The sequence below is a fragment of the Arachis ipaensis genome, chromosome B10 (assembly GCF_059453495.1).
Source record: "Arachis ipaensis isolate K30076 ecotype BB chromosome B10, ASM5945349v1, whole genome shotgun sequence".
Classification (NCBI taxonomy): Eukaryota; Viridiplantae; Streptophyta; class Magnoliopsida; order Fabales; family Fabaceae; genus Arachis; species Arachis ipaensis.
Genome location: NC_142435.1, coordinates 9,580,922 through 9,599,221, shown reverse-complemented (window position 1 = coordinate 9,599,221; position 18,300 = coordinate 9,580,922). Strand labels below are relative to the sequence as shown.

At 41.0% G+C, this 18,300-nt stretch overlaps 1 protein-coding gene and 1 pseudogene across 1 annotated transcript; one reads left to right on the top strand and one right to left on the bottom strand.

Moving 5' to 3' along the window:
* Nucleotides 1-7,412: 7,412 nt before the first annotated feature.
* On the top strand, nucleotides 7,413-13,519 carry LOC110268281 (uncharacterized). The gene is made up of 4 exons (XM_021114218.2): nucleotides 7,413-7,563; nucleotides 8,413-8,471; nucleotides 8,643-8,752; nucleotides 13,405-13,519. The coding sequence occupies exons 1-4, from the start codon at nucleotides 7,425-7,427 to the stop codon at nucleotides 13,517-13,519; spliced, it is 423 nt and encodes a 140-aa protein (XP_020969877.1). The 5' UTR covers nucleotides 7,413-7,424.
* Nucleotides 10,997-12,143, bottom strand: LOC148579119 (uncharacterized; annotated as a pseudogene).
* Nucleotides 13,520-18,300: the final 4,781 nt, after the last annotated feature.

The window sequence follows — 18,300 nt, the reverse complement described above, 5'->3', positions numbered from 1 at the left end:
GGGTACAACCAGATACCGATGCACCGACCTGACGAGGAAAAAACGGCGTTCATAACGCCAGGAGGCATCTATTGTTACAAGGTCATGCCATTTGGCCTAAAAAACGCAGGAGCCACATACCAAAGGTTGATGAATAAGATATTCAGCGAACTCCTGGGCAAAACAGTGGAAGTTTACATAGATGACATACTCGCAAAAACCGCCCGACCTGACGATCTCCTGAGTGACCTTAACGATGTTTTCTCGTCCCTACGACAACACGGCATGAGGCTTAATCCACTCAAATGCGCGTTCGCCATGGAGGCCGGAAAGTTCCTAGGCTTCATGATCACTCAAAGAGGAGTGGAAGCCAATCCCGAAAAATGCCAAGCTGTCCTTCAAATGAAGAGTCCGGGTTGCATCAAAGACGTCCAAAGACTCGCTGGGAGATTGACAGCTTTGTCCCGTTTCCTCGGCGCATCGGCGGCAAAGGCCATACCTTTCTTCAACTTAATGAGAAAGGGAATGACGTTCGAATGGACACCAGCGTGCGAAGAAGCATTCAACCACTTCAAGCAAATCCTGGCGGCACCACCAGTCCTCGGGAAACCCAGAGCCGGAGAACCGCTCTACCTCTATCTATCAGTAACCGAGGAAGCGCTGGCCGCGGTCCTCGTTACAGAGGAAGCGAGGACACAACAGCCCATCTACTTCGTGAGCAGGGCACTCCAGGGACCAGAGCTGAGGTACAGCAAACTGGAAAGACTGGCGCTGGCGCTCCTAGTATCCTCCCGAAGGTTAAGACAATACTTCCAGAGTCACCGTATAGTTGTGAGGACAGATCAGGCGATTCGGCAAATACTACAAAAACCTGATTTGGCTGGAAGGATGATGACCTGGGCCATCGAGCTCTCGCAATATGACCTACAGTATGAGCCTCGACACGCAATCAAGGCCCAGGCAATGGCTGACTTCTTGGTGGAGGTAACGGGCGATCCTCCCGAGGAAACGGGCACACGGTGGAGGCTTCATGTGGACGGAGCCTCCAACCAAACGTCCGAAGGAGCAGGGGTCATCTTGGAAAGCCCAGCAGGGGTCATCTATGAGCAATCGACCAAGTTCGAGTTCCCAGTATCGAACAACCAAGCAGAATATGAGGCTCTCCTAGGCGGACTAATGCTGGCTCGAGAAGTCGGGGCGACGAGGGTCGAAGTATGCAGCGACTCCCAAGTCGTCACCTCGCAGGTGAACGGGAGCTACCAAGCCCGAGACCCCCTCCTCCAAAAGTACTTGGAAAAGGTTAAGAAAGTGACAAGCCAGTTCCAGGAGGTCATTATCCGACACGTTCCAAGAGAAAAGAACACACGAGCAGACCTTTTGTCAAAGCTAGCGAGCACAAAGCCAGGATTGGGTAACCGGTCGCTCATCCAGGGCATGGTGAAGGAACCAACGGTCGCCCTCCACCTGACGGAGGCGAGCCCCTCATGGCTGGATCCCATTACCAACTTCCTGGAACTCGGCAAGTTACCTGAAGATGAGAAGGCGGCCAAAGCCTTAAGAAGGGAGGCGGCCAGATACGCAATCATACAGGGACAACTATTCAAAAAGGGACTCAGCCAGCCCCTATTGAAGTGTTTGCACCCCGATCAAATGGACTACGTGCTTAGAGAAGTCCACGAAGGGTGTTGCAGACATCACATCGGGGGCAAAGCCCTAGCAAGGAAGCTCATCCGAGCAGGATACTACTGGCCAACAATGATGAAGGACTCGAAGGAATTTGTCACAAAGTGCACAAAGTGTCAACAAAACGCCAACTTCCACAAGGCACCAGCCTCCGAGCTAAGCTCGCTAACGACTACACGTCCTTTTTCACAATGGGGAGTCGACCTCCTGGGACCCTTCCCGGTCGGCCCAGGACAAGTCAAATACCTCATTGTAGCCATTGACTACTACACCAAATGGGTAGAGGCTGAGCCACTAGCCACCATATCGTCCTCCAACTGCCGGAAGTTCATGTGGAGGCAGGTGATAACCCGTTTCGGCATCCCAGAGGTCGTTATCTCGGACAATGGGACTCAGTTCACCGACAAGAAGTTCATGGAATTCCTCTCTGGCCTGGGGATAAAGCAAAAGTTCTCCTCAGTAGAACACCCCCAAACAAACGGGCAGGTAGAGGCCGCAAAAAAAGTCATCCTTCTTGGTCTAAAGAAGCGCCTAGATGGTAAGAAGGGAAACTGGGCCGACGAACTCCCCTCCGTCTTATGGTCCTACAGGACAACCGAGCAAAGCGCCACGGGGGAAACCCCCTTTCGCCTAACATACGGGGTCGACGCGGTAATACCGGTTGAAATCGGCGAACCAAGCCCCCGACTACTAATCGCGGGCATGAGCGAAGGGGTCGAGAAAGACCTTATCGAAGAAACAAGGGAGATCGCTCACCTAACAGAAACGGCGCTGAAACAGAGAATAGCCCTGCGTTACAACGCAAGAGTCCTCAAACGAGACTTCGAAGAAAGGGACCTCGTCCTGCGACGCAACGATATCGGCGTCCCGACCCCAGGGGAGGGCAAGCTGGCGGCAAACTGGGAAGGTCCCTACAGGGTTAGGGAGGTACTCGGTAAGGGCGCTTACAAACTCGAAAAACTTGACGGCAAGGAAGTACCCAGAACATGGAACGCAGGTAACCTAAAGAGGTTCTACTCCTGATCCACCGGCTCACCGACCAGGGAGTCTAGCCAAATAGTTAATATTTGCCCTGTCCACATAGTTAATTCATCTTGTTTGCTTACTTTGTCAAATACTTGCCTAACTGACGAATAGTTTTCACTTGTTCAAATTTCTTAATTGTTAAAACTCTTTTACTCCACGTCTGTTTCTCACGACCAAAACTTAAAACGGCACCCCGGGACTGATCACCCCGGGAGCCAGACGGCTCATACGCCTTAATCAACTCGACGACTACGCGACCGAATCGGCCCGAATTACTGCCAAATCCGAAAACGGCGAGACGGGCACAAGAAATAAGCCCGGCCAGAGTAAACGGTAACACGGTAACGGCAACACGACAAAATAATGTGACTAGCAAAAATCATAACAATCAAACGACGATAACTCATAAAGCGTCAACATACGGAACGGGACAAGTAAATTGTTCAAGACAAATGAAACGACAAAATATCAACAGGGCGTTCAACAAATGCGCTACAAAATATCCTAAGTTACGAGACTTCATTTCCTCGGCATATCAATAATTTTCCCGTCTTGGATAGTTTTGAAAACACCAATCGACGACGTCTCGAAATCAGGAGCAGCGATCTTCAGCTGAGCTTTTAGGGCGTCCTCGGTCATCAAGATGGCATTCTTCCCTTGTTCCTTGGCCACCTTAAGCTTCTTCTTAAGCTCAACGGCCTCTGCCTTAGCGGCCTTCGCCTCCGAGATAGCCTGCTCCCGTTCCCTCTCCAACGCGACAACCCGACCCTGAGCGGCGTTCAGTTGACCCTCCAATGTCATCTCACGCTCGAGAAGCCGGGCCACGGTCTCGTCGGACGCCTTCAACCTCTCCGCAACAAACGAGGACTTCTCCTCAGCAGCATTAAGCTTCCCCCCCATCTCGGACAGCTGACCCTGGAGGAGTTCGACTTGAGCCTTAAAATCATTATTCGCCTTAACAGAAGACTCAAGCTTCCTCCGAAGCGCCTCCATACCGGATAACTCAAACTCGGCCTTCCGAGCTATCACGGCCCCACGAAGCAAGGTACGATACATCCACCTCGCCTGCCCCGACAGCTCGGTTGCATGAAAATGCTCTTCTGTCCCCGGTATCAGTTGGGAATCAATGAACTTAGAAGCATCAAAATTCCTCTCCATTACGGTAAGGACCCCTTCCGGGCTAGAAGACATCTTTCGCTTCTTAGGAGTATGGATAAGCTCCACATCGCTGTCCGGTTGAGGGGTGTGAGTCGCCTGCTCGTCAGCAGGTCCCTCCTCATGAAGAGGGGAAGCCTGATCCCCCAAGCCCTGCTTTCCCGACGCTTCGGTATCCTGAGCAGGGGAAGCTTGGCCCGTTTTTTCCCCTGATGGACCCTCCGACTTGCCGGCGTCTTTCCCTTCGGCATTCTCATCATCACTAGCATCAAAAAAGGTCTTCATCAGGTTCTCAAGACCAGTCACGGTAGCAGACATTTCCACTGCAATAAACAACAAGAACGTTAGCCGTCAAACCGACAAACATATAAAGCAAGAAACATATGCAAACAAGAAAAGGAACTCACGAATATAGCTCCGGCCGGCCTCCCGTTCACCCATGAGAAGGTGGGGGTTCACGGGATTCTTTTCAAAGATAGCAAGAAGAACGTCCGCTATCTGTCTATCTACAGCCGACAACCTCTTGTACGACACTTTCACAAAAGGATTCGACCCCGCGCCAAAGCTCCAGTAATTCTGGATAAGGCGCTCCCCCTCTAACGACAACCAGAAGGGATGGCGACCCTTGACGGGGTGAACCTTGAAATATTTATCTTTGAAACCATGGTAGGAATCCTCAAAAAGGCTAAAAATCTTCCTACCCTGGGCAGCACGGAAAGAAAGAAACCCCTTTCTTGCTTTCCCCTGCTTGGAGGGGTTGGTAAGTTTGAAATAATAGAGAAAAACGTCCACCGAAGCCGGTAGCTCCAAGTACTCGCAGACCATCTCGAAGCAACGGATCGAAGCCCAGCTGTTCGGATGAAGTTGAGACGGACAGACGGATATCCGGTTCAGCAGCGCCATTTGAAAATCGGAGAACGGTATCCGAACACCGACTTGTGTGAACATGGACTTGTAAAACCAAATCCAATCGGAAACGCGAGGAGAATGGAAATTGAGCTCATAAATACGCTCACGAGGAAGCGGGACAATGGCCTCGTAGTTGGCCTCCTCGTCAGTCCCCCCACATAGGTAACCGGCTTGCCGGAACTCCGTCAATTCCTCCAAGTCCATCTGGTTGGGTGAACTCCTTATATCATCAGTCACCCAAGCATACGGGTCGTAAGCCGCAGCGGATCCGGAAGACCGGGAGACAACACGAGGCATACCTACAGCGGGGTACCACTCCGTTAGTCTATGAGGTCGGGAGCTCGAAAAAACTCAGAAACTACGTCTTTCCAACTCAATCATAACCAGATACGGCTAAAAACTGCACCTACCTCACAAACCACCCAAAAAGCCTATCCTGGAATGGTACCCCTTTCCTAACCCACCTATCCCAACACTGGAAAAACCTCTTATCAAAAATAAAACCAGCCATGCAGTAGATGCAAACGACAAATCACACAATAACAGAGCATAACACAGACACCAGAAGGGAGAAATAAGAAGATTACCTGGAACGATGAAAGAAATCTGGGCTGGAAGTTGAAGCAGGAAGGAGTTCGCGCAGGAAACTTTGGATGTTAGGGAGAGAAGAAGTTGGAAATGATAAGAGTGGGGAGTAGATAGGGAGAAAACTGTTTAAAAACCACCCCCAAAAGCGCGAAAGGAAGCGAGGGCAAAATAGTCTTTGCGCGCGGGTTTTTTCAAATCATTATGAGCATTAAATGCCCAGCGCGGAGAACGAAACGGCAAACAGATGCCACAGCAGATCAAGAGACACGCGCACAAGAGACGCGTCCCCCCCACGATCAGCCGACCCAACGACAACGCACGAGTGTAAACATCACACGCCATCAATGGCCCCCAGAGCCATTGCTGACGCGTCGGGGGCACTGTTACGGCCTGGCCCAAACTCACGCGGGTCAACTCGACCCGAGTTCTCGCCGGCCCAATGGTGCGTCCTCCACCCGACCCGGACACGCGTCCCGTACGGCTCGCTCACAGCCGTGGGATAACCCCTTTGGGGACATGGGCCTGCCTATTCGAAGGGCCCACCACTGACATGTATATAAGGGGGAGGTACGTCACATTTCACACATCATTCCCTCTCCGCCTGCACATATTCTGACAAGGGCGTCGGAGTGTCTTTGCAGGTGGCACCCCCCCTTCTCCATCAGAAGTGCTCGGGACCTCGCTCACCCGGAACCTGGAAACCACGGCCAGACGAGCTTCTCCACCATCCGAAGCATTGACCTCAGGGTCCTAACCCGAACCGTCCGGTACCCGACTTACCGAACACTTTTCAAAAAAACGCATAAGAAAATATTTAGAAAGATATTTATTTAAAAAAAAAAAACCAACGAAAATTTTTTTTTTTTGCTATATCATTGATGAAGTGAGTTCTCTTAATCAAATTTTTTAATTGAAAAAGATAAATATAATCCCCTGTGATATAAAACTTTTAAATGAGACCAATACAATACCTTTACAAATTTCTATAAAAACTTAAAACAAAGATAATAACTTTTTATGGACCAAAAACCAAACAAAATAAGGGAACAACTTAAAAATATATGCCTATTGAAATATATTTGTACCTAAATCAAAATTTTTTATGTATAAGAATAAAAAATTTAATTTTAATTATACTGACAGTATAAAATAATTGTATCTGTTTTTTTATATGACTATTTACGTAATCAATATAAAAAGAAATTTATTTTTATTAATATGACATTATATAATTGGATGCACGTATAAAACTATTTTATACGATATCAAAAATTAAATTCTAAAGATCAAATCTAAAACTAAAATTGACAACTCAAAAATAAAAGACATTATTAATTTATTATTGTCGTGGTCAATTAGCTTAGGATGTATTTGATTTGCATTTTCATATTTTCTGTTTTTATTTTTAATATTTTATATTTTAAAAATTTTATAAAAAAATAAAAATAATAAAATTTTATTTTCCTTTCTTACCTTTTATTTTCACTTTTTTAAATAAAATTTAAAAAATAAAAAATATTAAAAATAAAAAAATAAAAATAAAAAAGAAAACCAAACACACTTTTAGCTTTTTGTTTTGGTTTGTAGAATGGGTCATGTTGGGCCGAAGAAGTTTATTTTTGATGGTCCTGAAGTAGTTTTAATTACAAGTTAGCCACCGACTTGGGTTAGCGTCAATGCTAGATAAATCACAGTGAAATATTGCTTTAGGGTTAGGGTTCTTGAGCCACACTCTGATACTGAAAGTGCTCTCTATGTATGATGTTACAAAATCCCTAATCTCTCACTCTGATAAAAAAAAAAAAAAAGTGAAATATTGCTTTATATTGCAAGTGAAGGAACAAGAGCATTGCCATTAGGGTTCTTTTTTCTCTCTTTACATTTCGTGATGCCATTGGTTCTTGGTCTTTCGCGATGCATAGGTTCTCTCGCTTCCTCAAGGATTTCGAGGCGAATTATTCTTTATTCTTCATTCATCACTCTATCTTCCTTTCCCTTTTCTGTCTTGTTTTACTTTCACAATTGTAACAGTTCGTAACTGTTTTGGAAACAAAAGATGTTGGTGTGTTTTCAGAAGCAGAATAATGGTGGGAAAGAAGCTGCTGCTGTTGATGGATCCCCTTCGATGCGTCGACGGTTATATTTTTACCTACAAGCCTCTCATTTTTCGAAGAATCCAAGTCTTATCATCAACGAGAAGGAGGATGAAGTATCATGAAGAGGGTATCTTTCTTTTGTTCTTTTTCTTTTCCTTGCACGTTATAATGGATTTTCTTGAAAAAAAAAAAAACTTTTTCGCTACATTATTAGTTAGTTAATGGCAATGCCTCAAGAATTAAGGATTTCAAGGCGAATTATTCTTCATTCATCTCTCTATATTTCTCTCCCTTTTCTATTTTGTTTCCTTTCACAATTGTACAAGTTCATAACTGTTTTGGAAAGAAAAATGTTGGTGTGTTTTCATAAGTAGAATAGTGCTGTTGATGAGTCCCCATCGATGCGTTGATAGTTATATTTTTACCTACAAGCCTTCTCATCTTTGAAGAAGGCAAGCCTTATCATCAACGAGAAGGAGGATGAAGAGGGTATCTTTCTTTTGTTCTTTTTCTTGCAAGTAATAATGGAAATTTTTTTTGAAAAAAAAAAAAACGAAACTTTTCCGCTGCATTATTAGTTAGTTAATGGCAATTCTTCAAGAATCAAGAAGTTTCTATTTTAGAGTTTCTTCGATTTTGCTTTTTTATTGTTACAAGACAAGTTGAAGCTTTGGTGTTTTGAAATTAAGCAATAGTATTATTATAAATGTTTTAAAATTTAGATACAAAAGAAAAAAAAAATAGGAGGTCTCCGGGTTAAAGAACTCTTGTGTACTGAATGGAAGTTGGGGCCTTGGGGTGGTCAAGCCTTACACCTACATTGTCAATTTTAGTAGAGTCACTATCCTCAATTTTAGTAGTTCGTTAGTTGTGTTATTGACATGTTTTTCATTGCACTAAGTATTAAGTGGATTACTGATTGTCAAGATGCTAATTTTGTTTCATCTTTTTTGTCTGACATGCTATCCATGAACAGGTGGAAGTGGAATCTACTACTCTTGTGCCATTAGGCAAACAACGCAAAAAGTATTTTTGGTATTATTGATTGCCAAAGGATCTGTTTATATTTTTAAAATGCTGTAGTTGCGATGTGAATTTACTGATTTATAATTAGGGCTTTGCAAAATGGAAATATTATTGTGCATCATTTGTTGAACTTGTTTATATATGTTGGGCTAACCACTGTTTTAATCATATTTGGTATAGCTTTATCACTACTACTGCAACATGTTACTTCTTGGCATTTGTGTTTTAAGGTTGGTGATCAAAGCACAGCTTTCAGCAAGTGTGATTTCAGTCTTCGCTAAGAATTATGGGTAAGCTATTCTTTTGATGATCACTTCATGAGCATATCTTCTAACTACATAAATAATTCCTCTGCATATCTTTTAAAAAGTTCTTGTATTTTTCATTCGAAAAAAAAAATGTTTTAACATTTGAATTTGAAAAGAATTGTGGGGTGAGCATGTAACTATTAAAAAAAATGTTGGATATTAATGTGACTAAAGTCATTCGTGGGATAAACAAATTAGTTGATCTGATGGCATGGTAGAACTCTGCGATTATATGCATGACTCTTTTGAACATGTTAAAAGAAATGTTAATACACCCAAATGTTTGGAATGTTATGAAACCTGGTATGCAAGGCATTCATAACTCTGCCTATGTAAAACTTTGTTGCAAAAATTTTTACATAGCCGGTTCCAAGCCCGTTCCAAGCCCGGATAAAAGAGGAGGATGAATGATGGTACAACGTGGCTTTTATGATCTTGAAAAGATCGAGATACGATATAATTGGACCCAATTTGAAAAAAGAGTGATATACGTTTGCTTTTATGACGAATGATGGTAAACATGGCTTTTATGATCTTGAAAAGATCGAGATAAGATATACTTGGACCCAATTTAAAATAAAGGATGATATGAGAAAAAAGGGGACATGATCTACTTGGCCCAAAAATTGAAATTGTCCGTTGGATGACATGTGTGGCTTTTATAATCGGAAAAGATGGAAATATGTTGACCTTAGAATCTGAAATAAGTGGTGTTAGCTTCTTTTGTTCGAGAGGATGGTGATATCTATACTTGACCCTAAAATAAATGGTATTAACTTTTTTTGTTTGAGAGGATGGTGATATCTATACTTGACCCTAAAGTTTATAATGTTATGATATGATATACTGAATTTATGCTGGCACTGGGAACAGATTACGTGGGCTTGAATATGGCAAGCATGTTAGGGTGTTACAATGACACGGGATTTAAGGGCTATTTTTTATGCAAATCTATGATTGTGAATGGAATACTGCAAACTGCAGTATAGAGGACTCAGGAATTCCTGTGGTGTAAACAATCTTTAGAGATTGATGCATGTTGTCTATCCAATTTAGCTTCTTGAAGACCCAATACTAAAGGTATCTTGAAGTTGGTGCAGTGTTTGATTTTGACCCATGATTTTTTTAACAGCTTGACTGTAGAAAAATATGGTTTGACTAATATGCTTTGGTCATGATTTTTCGCATTGTTCATCTGCTGAACATATTAAATAAAAACGTTTTACTCCTTGAAAAAGAGAAGGATAAAAGAGAAGGATTAATGATGGTAATCATAGTTAAAGATTGATATATAATACTTAGACCCAATTTAAAATAAGGATGGTATAGGTTGCTTTTATGATATAAGAAGGTGATAAGATGTACTTGACCCAATTTGATCTTAAAGATAGCTTTTATGATATGAAAATTTTGAAATTACATTTTTGACCCAATTTGAAGTAAAGAATTGTATACATTACTTTTATGAATTGAAAAGGTGGCATGACATACTTGATCCAAAATTTATGGGGAGTGAACATGAAAAGCATATTAGGGTGTCACAATCACGGTTTTGGGATTGTTTTTTATGCAAATATATGGTTGGAATGGAATACTGCAGTTTTCAGTATAGAAGAGTAGTATAGAAGAGTAGGAGGAATTGGTTTTGGTGTAGACAATCTTTAGAGAGTGATGTGTATTTAATTATTAAGTGGAAGACACTGAAAGAGAAGTCATGAGTATGAGACGGAAAATATGCTAACATAATAAAAGGCCAATCATGAAAATAATAGACTATTGTCTTGCTTGCTTCATTTTTGGATGGTTGCAAATTGAGAAAATGTCTCTTCAATGCTATTTGAGAAGAGTCAGTATTAAGTGTGCTCATTCTATACTCCTAATGCACACAAGTTACATACTAACATACATGGAAATCGGGAATAAATATTATATTCTAAAATGGTTAAGTTGGGTAAGCAAAATTGTATAGACTACTGATGATTAAAAGCTTGACTAGTTGAGGTGTTTTTGTACATCCCCTTGTTGGTGCCAAGAAACCATGTACAAAACTAAAGTTTCCAGATCTGTTGGAAATAGAACTTTTGAGACTCAAAGAATCTCGTCCATTTAGCTCCTCCCATAAGAAAATATATTAGCAAACCAATGCAGATACTTATAAAATGAAACAATGATGAAGCATTTTCCATCATCTGAATAAACAAATACAAAGGTAGCCTTCATTTTGAATTAGCAAGATAATATTGTTATCAGCTGGCTCAAGGTGTTGGCTTTTGTTTTGAAGATCTTATTAGTGTTTGCATAGAATTGATGCAAATCCAATCTTTTGATAGCTACAATCTGGCCTTGTTCAAGTTGGCCCTTGTAAACTGTCCTCAAACTACTATTGCCAATGATGATGTCCGTTCTAAATAAGCTAGTGACTGAATCTTTTGAGAGCCAATACTGACATGCAATCTGGTTCTTGATTCTCACTACTCTCCTTTTGCTTATAATTGCAAAGTTTGTTGTCTCGATTGAGAATCAAAGTCACAAGCACTAGTAGCTGTGCTCTTCTTGGATAGAACATGATTATTACCTTCTCTGCATGGCCTTAATAATTTTGCTCCACAAAGATTTTGATTTCTCTTCATATTAGATGCATTGATATGTGAAAATGTTCCATTCGTTGGCTCAGCCTTAGGGCCTTCAAGTTACATTTGCTTGGAGAGATTGGCAAAGCTATGAGGAAATTGTGTTCCCTTCAAGTTATTCTAAGAAAGATTTATGGATGTGAGATGCTCAAGTTGTGCCAAGACTAAAACCTTATAAGGAATTGTGTTTCAGGGATTTGGCCATCTATATGGTTTCTTAAAAGGTTCAAGTTTTCAAGCAAGTCCATGTGACTAAAACCTACCGAAATCAAACCTGAAATCTTGTTTCTGGAAAAATCAAGATTGAACAGATTTCTGCACTTGGCAATTCTCTTGGGATTGACACCTCAAAGATAATTGTTTGAAATATCAATGGCCTGTACCATTTCCAACATGCCCAACTTCTTTGAAACACTTCCAGCAAAGTTGTTGTAAGAAAGGTTGAGATACATCTGCTTGTGTTTGAAGTGTGCAATGAATGACATCACTAGGAATTGATCCTCTGAGGTGGTTGTGAGAGAGATCCAACATCACAAGCTTATTAAGCTTCCCAATGCTTCTTGGAATGAACCATGAAGCTTGTTATCATGGAGGTCCAAGTATAAAAACATATCAGGATATGACATAGAATCCGTTATCTCAACTGATATTGTTTTGAATGCCAGGTTTAAAAGTAAGATTAGCCATCCTAAAAAAGCCCTAAGGAATAATACAATTGATAATGCTAGGAGGGATGGATCCATGTAATGGTTGTAGTTCAAGATTAGAAATTTCAAATTATGAAGCACATCAATGTGTCTGGAAGAATTTCACCTGATTCAAGGAAAATACTTCCAGTCAAGTGATTTTCATACAACTCAAATGATGTTGAATATGCTCTCAGGAAGGGTTCCATTCAAGAAGTTAGTTCCTAATCCAAACACTGCAATCTTTTCAAGTTTTCTAACTCTGGAGGGATTGGACTTGAGAGAGAATTCTCAAAGAGACTAAGCTGAGTGAGTTGAGTGCAATGACTTAACTGATAAGAAATATGACCAGTAAATGAATTTAAAGTATCAAGAACATGAAGGCTTGAAGAAGGGTCACATTGAATGCTAGATCAGTTGCAATGAGGGTGGATTTCAATCCAATCTGCAAGTGTTTCATTTGGGTCAAGGGAAATGGAGTCCTTGAAAGCCTTTCACAATTCCAGTTTCAACCTCCAAGAACCCAGTATTATTATCTACAAATGAAATATGGTTACAATGGAAAGGGATATGACTATGATCAAACAAATTCTAGGAATAAACATCATTTGAGGAGCATTGTTAAGAATGTTTAATGGACATGCATTGGTGAATTTTGTGAGTGTGGACCCACACAGTATGTAGCAAAGTCAATTACTTTGAGTCATTGGCAGAGATGTGAGTATAAGGACAAAAATTCATGACTGTTCAGTTTTTAATCAAGTTGACTTTCAGTCAAGTACACTGTACAGGCCTAAAAGTGCCTAAAATGGAAGCATATGCTAATCAAATTGTATTTGTTTTTTATGTTTCTTTTTCATGTCAACAATTTGAACTTTCTTCTAACTCCCAACCTTCATCATTATATTGTATTTCATTCTCTGTTCTTTTTTTTCACTTATTCGTCATCGTTTTAATTTTTTTTTTCCTTTTTCATCATCTTCACATTTTTTCCTTGTCACATGTTTGTCTTCACATTTTTTTAAATTTTTATTTCCGTTTATTCGTGAATTTCTTCAGCTACCACATCAAAAAAAAAAAAAAATGAAAAGAAAAGAATAACCCCATTACAACTTTTCGCATATTTTTTCATATTTTTTTCTATTTAAATGTGTGAGTATTCTGTTTTGATTTATTTAGAGGAGAAATATAATTTTTTTATTTAAAACAAATGAAAGAGAAGACCAATAATCACATTAAAAACTTAGATGTATCTCTATTTTCATAATACTTTAGATATGTGCTTATTTGGTTAGGATATATATTGTTCTGGATCTAGTATTTGGAGCCTCAACAATCTAACGATCACCCAGTTTCCAAGTCCAAATCATCCTTATAGCCCTCCAATTGAGGAGCCGTCAACAGTCACGTGTTCGTCTCGGAATTCTCTATAAAACACACTCAACAATTTGGTAAAGAAATTCTGATTTTGTGTCCATTTCTTTCCTTTTCAGTTTCGTGATTTGAATTCTTGGTATTGAGAGATTTTGTAATTTTGATGGTTTAAGGGTACTCTAGTGGTGGATAAGTATAAGGGTTTGTCTAATTAATCTGCGGGTAAGGTAAGGAAACTCTAAACCCTTGCGGTTATTCAATTATGTGAACCCTAGTTAATTTGGTGAATTTCATGAAAATAGATTGAATTGTGTTGAATTCGGTGTTGAATTGGCAAATTAGAGCTTGTTGGAATTGATTTGGAGTCTTGGAAGCTTGATGTTAGGTGCTTTGACATTGGGGAGGAATCGACCATGGTATGGTTTCGGTTTCTCGTAGTTAATATATAATGTTGCGTGAAAACTTAGGTTAGATTACCATAGAATAAGCTTGAATGTGTTGAGTTGTTGAACTTGATGGATTATATGTACCTATGAGTGTGATGAGTTGTGTGGGTGAAGTGTATATATAAAGTTGATGCATGATATGTATGATGGAGTTAATGTGTATATATATATATATATATATATATATATATATATACGAAAAAAGTTGATAATAATGATGTGATATGAGTCTTGATGATGGTTGGTGAGGTTGTGATGCAGAATGTGTTTGATGATGAGAATTATGAGTTTGAGCAATGAATTTGGAGATGTGGTGCTATGAATTATTAATGAATTATGTTGTTGTTAGCTATTAATTGTGGAAAAAAATTGATAAAATTGAGTATTGAGAGATTGTAGAAGGAATAAAATGGTTAGGTAATTCCTTTAAGTGTATTTGAAGTTGTTTTAAGGTGTGAACTTTGGTTTTAAAAATGAGAGTTTGGAAAATAGAGGTTTTGAACTCTTTTGGTAAAAATGGATTTTTAACGAATTTCGGTGGATCATAACATGACTCCCAAGTTTTGGATTTGAATGAAATTTGTTTCAAATTAAAGATAATCTCAAGAGCTTCAAAACAATTTAAAGTTTGTGAAAACCGGAGTTTTGTAGAGAAAGTTATGAACGTTGGAAGTTAAGTGTATAAAACTAATTTTAATGATTTAACAGTTTTTGGAGCAAAATGGAGTGTCGCGTACGCGACTTGCACGCACGACGCAAGCTATGCTCATTGTTTTGTAATCTCGCGTACGCGGGGCAAGGCCTGTGTACGCGGCCAATTTTGAAAACTCGTGTATGCGAGAGTACACATACGACGCAAGCCCCCGTTGTTTAAGCCAAAAATGAGGTTTTGAATGTTTCGTTAGTCCTCTATCTTTCGAAACCTCTTTTACATTTGTTTAAAGTCCGTTAGTGAGTCTTTAAGTATTAGAATCGTAATGAGTCTGTTAAATAATTTGAGGAGATACTTGGGAGGGTTTCGCGAAGTGTTATCTAAATTAATAAGGCATTGGTAATGTTGAATAAGAAGTAAATAATGAAGATAATGATAATAATAATGAAATGTGGTTGAGTTGAGAGGTGTTTGATGATGAGATTGGCTATGAGAAAGAAGAATAAAGAAAACTGAGTTAATTATGAACTTTGAATGAGATATGATGAGATTGATTGAGATATATGAGATTGGGGAAGATGCAGTGGCGTTGTCCACTTGCTCTGGGTACGAAATGAGGAAGAAGAATGATTGAAAGTGATTATGAAGACAATGATTATGAATGTGAAGTGTGAATGTATGTTCTGCTTTGTTTTGTTGCATCATTTTTTCTCTGTTGTAAAGCGTGCTAGGCAATATATCCCACGAGTGTGTCGAACACTATATTCCAAGAGTGTGGCGGGCACTATATTCCAAGAGTGTGGGAGCATTCTTCTTATCTTAGCTAACTGAAAAAGACAAGATAATAAGATAAAATATAAAGGGAAGGCTAGAGCTCCCCTAGGTACGTCACACACACACACAAACACACATCTAATCCCTTACCTCTTAGACCCATTTTAACTTGAGTGTGAAGTATCTTTGCAAGTACCACTCCCGTCGCTCCAAAGGTCCGATCGCATCATTACCAAGACTAGCGAGTCCCTGATCCTTTTATCAACCCGTACCGGCGAAGTCTTATACATTGGCGTTGTCCGTGGAGACTTGCAAAACCTTGGTAGCATGAAGGATGAACATGAAGAGCGACTTTCAAATCACCACCACGAACCAAACCTACCAACTCTCCCACCCCCAGCGCATGAACCACAGAAGGACGACTATCCCTCAACTCATGGGAAGGTAACCAGTGTCGTCCATGCCCAGCCAACCCACAGCAGGCAACAGCTGTGAGGAGATGATCGCCGATCTGGCAAAGGCATAATAATCGATGGCTTGGGAGAACATGCGAACCAGATAATTCAGGAGCTCCATCATCAGATGCAGACCCTAGAAGACTGGGTCACCTCTAAAGAATAGTATCAATAGGAGCACACGAGCGAAGCGGTCTCCCGGACCATGTTGCGACGAGAGCAAAGGAACGAGAGGTCGCTAAACCGACATCACAGTAGGCGCCGTAACTGCAGCAGATATCATAAATCGAACGCCACTGTGATGATGATGAAAGGAGACACCAAAGAAGTGAACACGTGATAATAGGGGCTACTCCATTCAGTGAAAAGAGTCCTAAAGGTCAAGCTACTAAAAGGTTTTGACAAACCAATTGACATAAAGTACGATAGCACTAAAGATCTTCAAGAGCACTTAATGGCCTTCGAGGCAAGGATGAACTTAGAGGGAATAGCCCATGCAGTTCGGTGTAAAGCCTTTTCGGTGACACTGGCTGGCCCAACCATCAAGTGATTTAACGCCCTTTCGAATAGCTCGATATCCTGTTTTGACGATATCTCTAAAAAATTTATGGCGCAGTTTACCACATAGATCACAAAGGTAAAACACCCAATCAACCAGCTCAGAATCACCTAACTACCGGACAAACCCACAAGAAAATACCTTGATAGGTTCAACAATGAGTTCTTGGAAGTTGATGGGCTAACAAACTCAGTGGCCGATTTGTGCCTGACTAACGGGCTGATGAACGAAGATTTTCGGAAGCACCTCACAACCAAATTGGATTAGACTATGTAGGAGATTCAAAATGTAGCAAGGGAATACATAAACAACGAAGAAGTGAGCCAAGTCGTGGCAGCCAATAAACGGCACCACAGGCACACGACCTCACGGAATAAGTCGGCACACGGCCTCACGGAATAAGTCGATGCCCAAAGAAGCCCCAAAAGAACATCTTGAAACCACCGCCCCCAGTCCGCCACCTAGAGTGGGAAAATTCACGAACTATACCCTCTGCCGGCCCTGGTCATCGAAATCTACCACCAGATAGTCGAGTAGGGTCTCCGAGTTTGTGGTTCTAAAGGACTCCACGACTTATAATATCATTATGGGGAGGAAGACAATCAACGATCACTCTGCCACCATATTCACCAAATTCTTTATCATCAAGTTCCAAGAAGATGATGACATCGTAGAAATCATACTTGGCGACAGGGAGGTCGCGGTAGAGTGCAACAACACAAGCCTAGATATCTAGAAATGAGCTTGTGACGCGGCATGAATTTTCCTAGCTGACCTAGACGCTTGATAAGACGACCAAACCTGACCAAAGCCAGAAAGAGACATGGATAAACTACAAATAGGACAACCAAGGATGAGTTCACCTTCATAAACAAGAATCTTCCCTACGACCTAATAGGGGAACTTATGGAATTACTAAAGGAGCATAGAGATTTGTTCGCCTTTACTCCTACTGATATGCTAGGAATAAATCCAGACCTGATGTCTCATAAACTAGCCATAGACCCCAAAACTAAGCCAGTAGCCCAGAGAAGAAGGAAAATCTCCTCAGACCGAGCAAACGAAATAAAAAAAATAAGTCAAGAGCCTACTCGAAGCTAGCTTTATCCGGGAACTATCCTATGTGACATGGCTGGCAAATGTCGTGATGCTAAGAAAAGCAAACGGAAAGTTGCAAATGTGCATTGATTACACAAACTTGAACAAAGCTTGTCCAAAAGACGCCTTTCCCCAACCCAACATCGATGGCCTGGTGGATGCCGCCTCCGAACACCAGAGCCTCAATTTAATGGATGCATACTTAGAGTACAACCAGATACCCATGCACAAGCCAGATGAGAAAAAAATGACATTCATAACCCCCGAGGGAACATACTGTTATACAGTTATGCCGTCCGGACTAAAGAACGTGGGTGCCACGTACCAAAGACTAGACACAAATATCTTCAAAAACCTTTTAGGAACAAAGACGGAGGTCTACATAGACGACATGCTAGCCAAAATAGAAACGGGTGAAGAGCTTATTGATGACCTTAGACTCAAACTTGGAACTCTGGAGAAACATCAGATGCGGCTCAACCCGGCAAAGTGCACATTCGGGATGGAGGCGGAGAAATTATTGGGCTTCATGATCACACAATGAGGAGTGGAGTCCAACATAGAAAAATGTCGGGCTATCCTAAAAAAGAACAGCCCAGCGAATGTCAGGACCATCCAAAGGTTGACCAGACGACTAGCCACCTTCTCCTGCTTCCTCGGCGCCTCAGCTTAGAAGGCGCTTCCCTTCTTCAAACTTATGAAAAAAGGTATAAATTTCTAATGGAAACCCGAATGCAAAGAGGCCTTCCAACACTTGAAAAAGGTATTAATAAAACCTCACTTAATCTCAAAGCATAAAATGAGAGAAGCATTATACCTTTACTTCTCCATAACGGAAGAGACGTTAGCAACATCG